The 9718-nt window shown below is 59.1% G+C and overlaps 2 protein-coding genes across 5 annotated transcripts; one reads left to right on the top strand and one right to left on the bottom strand.

Annotated features, from left to right (window-relative positions):
- Window positions 1–314: 314 nt before the first annotated feature.
- C34H19orf47 (chromosome 34 C19orf47 homolog) lies at window positions 315–5307 on the bottom strand. The gene is made up of 9 exons (XM_054808121.1): window positions 5252–5307; window positions 4490–4563; window positions 4102–4189; window positions 3717–3831; window positions 3479–3560; window positions 3139–3264; window positions 2710–2856; window positions 2335–2405; window positions 315–1940 (listed from the first exon to the last, which is right to left on the bottom strand). The coding sequence occupies exons 2-9, from the start codon at window positions 4506–4508 to the stop codon at window positions 1455–1457; spliced, it is 1134 nt and encodes a 377-aa protein (XP_054664096.1). The 5' UTR covers window positions 4509–4563; window positions 5252–5307; the 3' UTR covers window positions 315–1454.
- Window positions 5308–5322: 15 nt separating this feature from the next.
- Window positions 5323–9595, top strand: PLD3 (phospholipase D family member 3). Of its 4 annotated transcripts, none has more exons than XM_054808113.1 (12): window positions 5323–5457; window positions 6615–6653; window positions 7034–7084; window positions 7215–7393; window positions 7492–7675; window positions 7812–7932; window positions 8023–8150; window positions 8337–8537; window positions 8625–8764; window positions 8833–8998; window positions 9074–9173; window positions 9286–9595. In XM_054808113.1, the coding sequence occupies exons 2-12, from the start codon at window positions 6627–6629 to the stop codon at window positions 9486–9488; spliced, it is 1500 nt and encodes a 499-aa protein (XP_054664088.1). In that variant the 5' UTR covers window positions 5323–5457; window positions 6615–6626; the 3' UTR covers window positions 9489–9595. The 4 variants fall into 4 exon arrangements, with proteins under 4 accessions (XP_054664088.1, XP_054664090.1, XP_054664089.1 ...); XM_054808115.1 differs by having other exon boundaries at window positions 5339–5466; XM_054808114.1 differs by having other exon boundaries at window positions 5354–5466; window positions 6560–6653.
- The last annotated feature ends 123 nt before the right edge of the window (window positions 9596–9718 follow it).

Below are 9718 nucleotides of genomic sequence, written 5' to 3'. Positions count from 1 at the left end.
GCCCGCAGAGGGGCGGAAGCACCTCGCGTTTCCCTGGTTCATTTGCATAAATTTAAATACATTTACATAAATTCGCACCGCCGACCACCCACGCGTGGCCGAGGAGCGTGGGGACGGTGCTTGACGCCCACAAGGCCCACGCTGAGGAGCAGTACCCACCCGTGGGTGCCCCATCCACCCATGGGGGTGCAGCACCCACCCATGGGTGCACCGAGCTGCCCCAGTCTCAGCACCCTGGGGTGATTTGGGGGCGGGGGGGGTCCCGGCCACGGACCCAGAGAGGGGGTGGGGTGCTCAGTCACACCAAAAAAAGAGCCATTTCCACGCTTTATTGAAAAAAAAAAAAAAAAAAAAAAAAAAAAAAAGCGGCTCCCCTGGGGGGGAGGGCCGGCAGCGATGCAAAAAGCCAAAATTTGGGAAACCGCACTCATTTTCACACACCAAACGAGGCCCGAAGCACAAAGAAAACCTCCCAAAACAGCGTAAAATAACAAAATTAGTGGTTTTTCGTATTAAAAACACTCACCGTTACGGCCCCGACACACCACACAGCTGCCTCCGTCCCCGTTTTGTCGTTATTTTGGGGAGAAAAAAGTCTTTTTCAGGGTTTGCAGCGATGCCTGACACCCCCCCCGCCGGTGATGTCATCAGAAATAAATTTAGGAGGCAACAAATTTTGGGGGGGGGGGAATAAATAATTTCAGTAAAACCCCACAGCGGCCGTTTCAGGTTTCGCAGCGGGACGAGTTCAAGCCTAAAGGCGGCGGATTGAAGGTGTCGCTTAAATTAAGGCAATTCGGGGAATTTTTTGAGTCCCGAGTGTTGGTTGGGTGGGGTTTTTTTTGAAGCTTTTGGGGTTTTTGTTGTGGGGGTTTTTTTTTTGAGGCTGCTCTGAAATCCTTAGAAATTAAGAATCCCGGCAGCAAGCCGCTGCTCCGTAGTGATTTTGGTGCAAATTCCTAAATACAGGGGGGGGAAAAAAACCCTGCGGAGAAGGAGAAAAAAAAAAAAGAATAGGGAGTACCTCTCTCTCTGTGTGGAGTTTTCCAGGTCTGAATTCCTAAATACAGGAAAGAACCTGCAGAGGAGGGAAAAATAGGGGAAAAAATAAAGGTTTTGGTGCTGGTAGGAGATGGAGAGCGACGATTTGGCCTCGCGCCTGCCAGTTTTGCAGGCAGGGATGCCCACCAGGCAGGAAATCTGTCGGGAAAAGCTTTTTCCCCCCCCCTTCCCTCCGCTGTTTTCCTGTGGGATTAGTGTTTCCCTGCAGGATTAAGCTTTTCCCTACGGGATTAAGCGTCTCCACGTGGGATTAAGCGTCGGTTTTCCCCGCGGGATTAGCGAGGAGGAAGGCAGGACGAGAATCTGCCGGTTTTTTAAGTGAATTAACGGGGACGGGATAAGCGGAAAACCGTCGGCACGACCTGTCCGGTGTGGGAAGATGCGTTTCGGGATCAATCCGGTTTCTTCCCCAACCGTTTAAAGACGCTAACGGCGCCGGCGTTGTCCATCTGAGCACCGGGAGTGTCGCTGGTGCTGCTCACCTTCCCGCACCCCCAGGTCCTTTTGATCGTCACCCGAAATTCGGGTTCGTTTTTATCCTTCGTGCTGGTGACGACGCCGTCCTGGGGTTCAACCGGCGCCGCGCCGCCGATTTTGGATGCCGCCGGTTGCGGTTTCACCGTCATACGGATACCGGCGACGTTCCTGTGACCGAGACGCTGGACGGCGGCGGTGACGGTGACCGGTTTGGCTTCCGAACCAGCGGCTTTCGTCGCGACGGCGGTCTCTCCCGGTTCGGCGCTTTCCTTACGGGGAGGTTTGGTGAGTTTTTTTAACACGCCGGCGTACTGGAGAACGGAGCAGTCGTCGTCGCTCTCGGTGGCTTTGTCCCCAACGGTCCCCAAAGCGTCACCCAGTCTGCTGAAGACCCCCGTGGGCTGGGAGACAAGAACCCCGTCAGTACCCGCACCCCCATTTTCGGGTGCTTCCCTTTCCCCTTCGCTCCCCAAATTCTGCCACCGCGACGGAGGAGAGGGGGACGCCGACCTCGCCCGCCAAGTGTTTCGGCATTTAACGACGCAAAAAGCCGCCCATAGCAATTAAATTAAACGATTAGGCTATAAAGCAGATTTATAAATCATCCATAAAATCATCTTCCCTCTTATTTTTCCGGAGAGGCTGAGCCTGCAACTTGTTTTACACCCCAAAACTTCTGCGCTGAGGTTTTTACCCCCAGAGGAAAGAAAAAATAATCTCCTAAATCCCCAAATAAAGAGCTTTTTGCCTCCAGATGAGAAAATAAAAACGAAAACCCTTCTCGCATCCTCTCACCTTCCCTCCCGTGGTCGTATCCGCTTTTGCCTCGGCTCCCAGCCGGTCGAAGACGGATGTCCTCTGCAGACCTGTAGTTTTTCAAGAAAACGAGGGGGGTGTTTTGGAGGTTTCCCCAGAAAAACGAAACGCCGAGGCAAAAATAAAATCCGCTCGATAAAAGCGGGCGAGCAACCACCCTTCTTCTTCTTCCTAAGGCTTAAACAGACGCGAGCGGAACCTTCGCAGCTCGCGGCAGGTCGGAATAACGCAACTTCTACCCGATAACTCTCTCTGGATATGAAAATCCTCGTGGGATTTGTTCACGATGGGCTAAACTGGGGCTACACTGGGCTTCTGGAAGAGAAAACGAAGACCGAATTCCCCCGTCGGTACCTTTGGCTGCTTGCTGCTCCAGGATTTTCTTTGTCCTCGGCGTGGTGCCCTTGGGCATGTTGATGATGTATTTCCCTTCCATTTCCGCCGTCACCCGGCGGCGTTTTACCGGGATCGTTGGATTTTCGTCTGCCGTTTCGCAGAAACCTGGTGGGACGAAGGAAGGACGAATCGAGAGCTCTCGTTCCACGAAAAGGGGTGGAAGGGGTTTACGAAAACCCTCCGTCCCGCCGTCCGCCTCCCCCAGAAATGACGTTGTCTCTTCATTTCAGAGACATTTTGTGCGATAGCTCAAAAAAAACCCCAAACCCCGTAGCCAGAAGCAAAGCAGCTGTTAAAATTCAACCTGGGAAGGGCGTGTAACGGGAAATAAAAAGGAAAAAGCAACTTTTCGGCTTTGTTTCCACTGGGATCCGGCGTTTTCCCTACCTGCCTTCGCAGCGGCCAGTTTGTTGGAGACGGTGACGGAGATTTTGGAGGCGTGGGGCCGTTGTCGGAGGGGGGCGGCAGGAGGCGAGTCTCTGCTCAAGCTGTTGGCGATCATCCGGCTGGCGGCTGGAAGGGGAGGACAGCGCGGTGGAGGAGAGGTTTTAAACCCCCCAAAAAATGCGCGACAAGCGTCCGTCTCGTCGGCTAAATTCGAGAACGGTCCTTCCCCGGGATCGTGGGGAAGGCAGCGGTCGTTTGAACCCTCCATCGAGATAATTAACGCACTTCGTTAATCAAGCGAGGGGGTTTAATCTCCCAGAAACCTCCCGCCCGCGCTCACCGCTGCTGGCGTTGCGGCGCAGCTCGGCTTGAACGCCGGGGGAGCCGGGGCAGAGCAATTCGGTGGCTGCCTTGCACATCTCCTGAAGGAAAAAAAAAACCACGGAAAAGGGGGTTTCCCCCAGGTTCTTCGGAGGCAAACGAGGAGCCTCAAGGCAAAACTTTGCTGCTAAAGGAGCCGGCGAGGCTTTACCGGCATCGGCGAGGCTTTACCGGCGCCGCTTTTGGCGTTACCGTACCTGCCTGTACACGATTTTGGCGTGTTTGAGGATGGCGATGATGTCTCCCACCACTGTGATGCCCAGTTCATTCATGATCTCCTTGTTCAGATCCATCAACATGTTCTTCTGGATCCTGCGGTGAGGAAAGACCCGGCTTAACGAGGTCTCCCCTCGTTATGAGCTCTGATTAATTAAGCTTTGAGCGAGGTATCCCCCTCACCACCCTCATAGAAACAGCACCGATAACCAAAAAGAAGCTCAGTGCAGCTGAATAACTAACATAACTAATTAAGGAGCAGGATAATCAGTTAATTCCTTCCTTTCCCCTCATTCAGGGGATCTTTCGGTGCTATTTTCCCCCCCATGATGTCATGAAAAGCTGCCACCTCATCGCTGACCTCACCTGTTATCCACAAACATGACAGCGTAGTTGACGGCGGGGCCCGGGGGGATCCCGGCTTCCTTGAAAAACTGAATCCATTCGGATGTCGCTGGGGAGAAGGAAAAAAAAAAAAAAAAAAAAAAGAAAAAAGCCGTGGCAAAAGAAAAATGAAGTGGGTATGGAAAAGGGGGTGGGGCGGTCGCCTGGGTTTCGGCAGGCGCCGGCGGTGAGGCTCGTTCCGGGAATTCGCAGCTGTCGTTGCACGATTAACGGGATCAGGAGGAAAATGGCTCCTGGGGAGGGGGGTGGGGATGGTCTCCCGGATGAAAACGCACAATTTGAGGGGTTTTTTGAGCAATTTAGGGCGAGTTTTGGGCGGCAGAGGGCGGGGAGGGGAAGCGTCCCTTACCCATCGTGACGGACACCATGGTGCAGGAGCCGCAGGACGCCGGCACGGGTCTAGGCAGCGGTGCCGGGAGCAGCCTGCCCGGTGAGAGAGCGGCCGTGAGGCCCCGTGACGGGCAGTGACGGGGCTGCTGCTGGCCCCCCACTGCACCTCTGCCCCCTTCTCCTGCCCCACACACCCTCCTCCTGCCCCACAGAACCTTCTCCTGCCCTCCTGCCCCCTCCTCCTGCCCTCCTACCCCCTCCTCCTGCCCCACACACCTTCCTCCTGCCCCACCGACCTTCCTCCTGCCCCACAGAACCTCCCCTTCCCTCCCGCCCTCTCCTCCTGCCCCACACACCCTCCTCCTGCCCTCCTGCCCCCTTCTCCTGCCCCACACACCTTCCTCCTGCCCCACCGACCTTCCTCCTGCCCCACAGAACCTCCCCTTCCCTCCCGCCCTCTCCTCCTGCCCCACACACCTTCCTCCTGTCCCCTCCTCCTACCCCACAGACCCTCCCCTTCCCTCCTGCCCCTTCTCCTGTCCCACAGACCCTCCTCCTGCCCCACAGACCCTTCTCCTGCCCCACGCACCTTCCTCCTGCCTCACACACCCTCCCCTTCCCTCCTGCCCCCTCCTCCTGCCCCACAGACCCTCCTGCCCCCTCCTCCTGGCCCTCCCGCCCCCTCCCCTGCCCCCCTTCTGCCCCACACCCCCTCTTGCCCCCCCTCCTGCCCCTCCCGCCCCCCCAGACCCTCCGTTCCCCCCTCCCGCTCCCCCCTCACCTCTCCGCTCCCGCCTCGTCCCATCCCGCCGCCGCCGGGCCGGACCCCACCGGAAACAGCGGGCACGGAGCGCCGGAAGTGACCTCGCCGGCCGGCCCAGCGCGCCGAGGCGGGGTCCGCTCTAGGCAGCGGCGGCGCGGGACGAGGTGAAGGGAGGGGCGACCATAGAGATCTGGAGGACCGAGGGCGCCCCCCTGCGGACGCAGGTGTCTGTGGTACGGGGCGGGCGGGGGGCACCGGGGGCCGCAGCCTTGAGTGGGGCCCTGGCCCTAAACCCGGGCCTAAACCCGGCCCTGGCCCTCAACCCGGCCCTAAACATGGCCCTGGCCCTCAACCCGGCCCTAAACATGGCCCTAAACCCGGCCCTGGCCCTAAACCCGGCCCTAAATGTGGCCCTAAACCCGGCCCTGGCCCTAAACCCGGGCCTAAACCCGGCCCTAAACCCAGCCCTGGCCCTGAACCCGGGCCTGAACACGGCCCTGGCCCTAAACCCGGCCCTAAACCCGGACCCGGCCCTAAACCCGGACCTGGCCCTAAACCCGGGCCTAAATCTGGCCCTAAATCTGGCCCTGGCCCTAAACCTGGTCCTGAATATGTCCCTGGTCCTGAACCTGGCCCTAAGCATGGCCCTGGCCCTAAACCCAGCCCTAAACATGGCCCTGGCCCTAAACCTGGTCCTAAGAATGTCCCTGGTTGTTTAACTTGGCCCTCAATAAGTCCCTGGCCCTAAACTCGGCCCTACGCCGGGCCCTGGTCCTAAACCCAGTCCTACGTATGTCCCTGCCCCTAAACAACACCCAAACATCACCCTGGCCCTAAAGCTGCCCCTAAACTTCATCTTAACCCCAAAACAGCCCTGAACCCCCCCAAAATTCAGCTGAACCAGGGGGGTGACCCCAGACCCAGCTTAACTCCCCCTCAGCCCCTAAGCCAGCCCCCCCCCCCCCAAAACAGGGCAGGATTTGGGGGGGGGGGTGTGCCTGGTCCCTGGGCTCAAGCCCTCCCTTATTTTTGGGGTCCCCGAGGCACAGGGGAAGGGTCCCAGCAGGATGTTGGGGGGGGGTGCCTGCACCCCAAAATTGGGGTGCCCCACCCTATTCCTGTGAGGGGGTCACAGCCCCAATGGTGGGGGGGGAAGGGGGAGGACCAGGCACTTCCCCTCCCCGCCCCACACGCACGTGAGCACCCCGATCCCGTGAGTCAGCCGGGAAAAGCCTCTGCCCCACCCGGGTTTCTTGGTTTTTTTTTTGGGGGGGGGGTCTCTTTCCTTATCCGTACCCCGAAAATCCCGGCTGTGCTTCACCCCAGGGGGGGTTTCGCCTGTCCGGGCACGTCGGGAGAAACCGGGTTTGTTCTGTTCCAGTGTCGTACCGGGATGAAGCCTGGCGGCACCTACAAGCAGGTAATGGTGCTGGCGGCACCCCGAGACCCCCCCAAATTGGGGGTCGTGGAGCTCCCTTCCCCCATCCTGGCACCCCACAACCCCAAAATGGGGCACCCCATAGCTCCCTGCCCCATCCCAGCACCCTAAAAATCCCAAATTGGGCTGCTCCCTAGGCCCCTGCCCTGCCCGGCACCCCACAACCCCAAACCGGGGCACCCCGTGCCCCCCATTCCCGCACAGACCCTGCACCCAGTGGGGACCTCCAGCAATATGGGGGGGGACCGACACACTTTTCCCTGGGGACCCCAGACATTTTGGGGTGGATTTTACCCCCAAACCAGCCCCCACCCTGGTTCGGGGTTCCCCCCCGCACCCCAATTGTCTGCCCCCCGTCGCAGCTGGACCCACTGGAGGACCGTGGGGTGCAGCCCACCCGCTTCCCACCGAAGGTAACTCCCCTGGTGTCCCAGGGAGCCGGCTTTGGTGCTGGCTGGATCCGGTGCCATCCCTCGCCGGATCCCCCTGGTGTTGGGGGGGGTGACTCTAAACCCCATAAATTAATTTATTCCTTAATTTCAGGGCACCGACACCCCCTCTCCATCGCTGTCCTCCCGCAGCGTGTTGCTCTCCGCCATCCTCCTCGCCCTCTTCGTCCTCATCTTCTTCCTCTTCATCGATCTCCGGCTGAGCTCAGCCCTCCGCCTTGGCGCCGGCGGTGACGCTGGTGGCGACGCCGGATCCTGCGGTGACGCGTGCCGGTAAGACAATCTATGGGGAGGGGGTGTGCGATGCTCCCCTGAGACCCTTGGCGTCCCGGTGCTACCGTCTCACCGGCGCCGCCGAATTTTTGCCGTAGGATCGTCCTGGTGGAGAGCATCCCAGAGGGAATGACCTTCAGCGAGGGTTCCGTGCCGAATCCATCCACCTTCTCCACGTGGAAGAACCTCTTGGGGACCGTCACCCGCAGCCTGGACATCGCTTCCTTCTACTGGACCATGACCAACGAGGACACACGGACGCACGAACCCTCTGCCGTCCAGGTCCGCGCTGCCGGCGTCCGGCACGCACGGCACAGCTCCGATTCCGGTGCACGAACCTGGCGCTGGCTGCCGTTTTCTCGTTTTTAATCATTTCTGCTTTTTTTTTTTATTGGCTTCAAACCACATGCTGATTCAGGGTGAACAAATCCTGGAGGAACTACTCCAATTATCCCAGCGCGGCATCACTGTCCGAATCGCCGTCAGCAGCCCATCGGCAAAATCGCCCCTGAACGATCTCCAAGCACTGGAGCAGAGTGGTGAGTGATGGAAAAACCCCCAAATTGAGGTTTTTTTGGGGGAGGTGGGGGGGATTTTGAGTGGGAGACGCCCAACTCGTGGTCGTGCAGGTGCCGCGGTGCGCACCGTCGATATGCCGCGGCTCACTGGCGGCGTGCTGCACACCAAGTTTTGGCTCGTCGATGGCACCCACCTCTACGTTGGGAGCGCCAACATGGACTGGAGGTCTTTGACCCAGGTGAGCAGCACCATCGCGCCGCCGGCTGGTGCCGAACCTGTGCCAAACGGCGCCGGGGCTGTCCCAAAACCAACCTCCCGTCCCCAGCAAGGGATGCTCGATGCCGTAAGATGGGACTTAGGGCATCGGAGAGGGATGATGGCACCGTCCAGTGATGTGACAGTGCCACCGTGCCGCTCGCCGCAGGTGAAGGAGCTCGGCGCCGCCGTCTACAACTGCAGCTGCTTGGCCAAAGATTTAGGCAAAATCTTTGAAGCTTATTGGGCTCTTGGCATTCCCGGTGCTTCCATCCCAGTACCGTGGCCGGCAAATTATTCCACCACCTTCAACATGGAGACGCCGTTGGAGTTGAAGCTCAATGACACCGATGCTGCCGTCTACTTCTCGGTACGTCCCCAATCCGCTGTGATTGGTTTTCCCGGTGCTGAGGATCGGCTGTGCCGGTGCTTGATCCATCTCCGATGATTCCGGTAGAGCTCCCCGCCGGCTCTCTGTGCCACCGGTCGGACTCAGGATCTCGGCGCCCTCCTCAACGTCATCGATGCCGCCGAGGACTTCGTGGACATCGCGGTGATGAGCTACCTACCCACCACCGAATTCTCCCACCCTCAGAGGTTCGTATGGTGCTATGCCGACCCTGGTGTGCCAGCGCCGGTAACACCTAACTGCTTTCCCTCCCCAGATTTTGGCCGGCAATCGATAACCGGCTGCGGAAAGCCGTCTTTGAACGCCGGGTCAAGGTTCGGTTGTTGGTGGGTTGTTGGCGGCACAGCCAAGCGACCATGTTCCCCTTCCTCAAATCCCTCGCCGCCGTTGCCGATAATCGGACCCGCTACAGCGTGGAGGTGGTGGGTATCGCGGCGTGACCGTGGGGTGCCGGCGAGCGATGTTTCAACGGGTGACGGTCTCCTCGCTCCCCGCAGCGGCTTTTCATGGTGCCGACGAGTGCGGCGCAAGCCCAGATCCCCTACGCCCGGGTGAACCACAACAAGTACATGGTGACGGAGAAGGCGGCGTATATCGGTGAGCGCGGCGTGAGTGGCGGTGCTGCCGTGCGAGTCGCTGCCGGCTGCTAGTGACGGTGGCTTGGGGGCGGTTTTTGGGGTGTCTCCTCCACCCCCGTATCTCCTCGCAGGGACATCCAACTGGTCTGGCGACTACTTCATGCAGACGGCGGGATCGGCGCTGGTGGTGAACCAGACGGTGAGCCAAACCGGTGCCAACACCAGCACCATCCGGGAGCAGCTGCAGGCGGTTTTTGAGCGGGATTGGAGCTCCCAGTACAGCGCCGACATCGAGGATGCCGAGCAGTGGGAGAGCCTCTGTGGCTCCCGTTAGGTGCCGGGGAACGGGCCAGCGGTGAACCACAGGTTCTGGTTTTGCCAAATCTGACTGTCCCGCTCCGATTTGGGGAAAAAACCCAGAAAAAACAGAGTTTTTCTGGACTTTGCGTTGCTCTTACTGAGTTATCGAGGTGGGTGGTCCTCCACACCGCGGTGATGGAGAACACCGGGCTTTTGCCGAACGCTGTGCCAGAACCGGCAGGGAAGCCGGGACGCTCCTCGAGT

Source organism: Grus americana, chromosome 34 (genome assembly GCF_028858705.1).
Source record: "Grus americana isolate bGruAme1 chromosome 34, bGruAme1.mat, whole genome shotgun sequence".
NCBI lineage: Eukaryota > Metazoa > Chordata > Aves > Gruiformes > Gruidae > Grus > Grus americana.
Note: the sequence above shows the minus strand (reverse complement) of the source record. Positions and strands in the feature narration are given on the sequence as shown.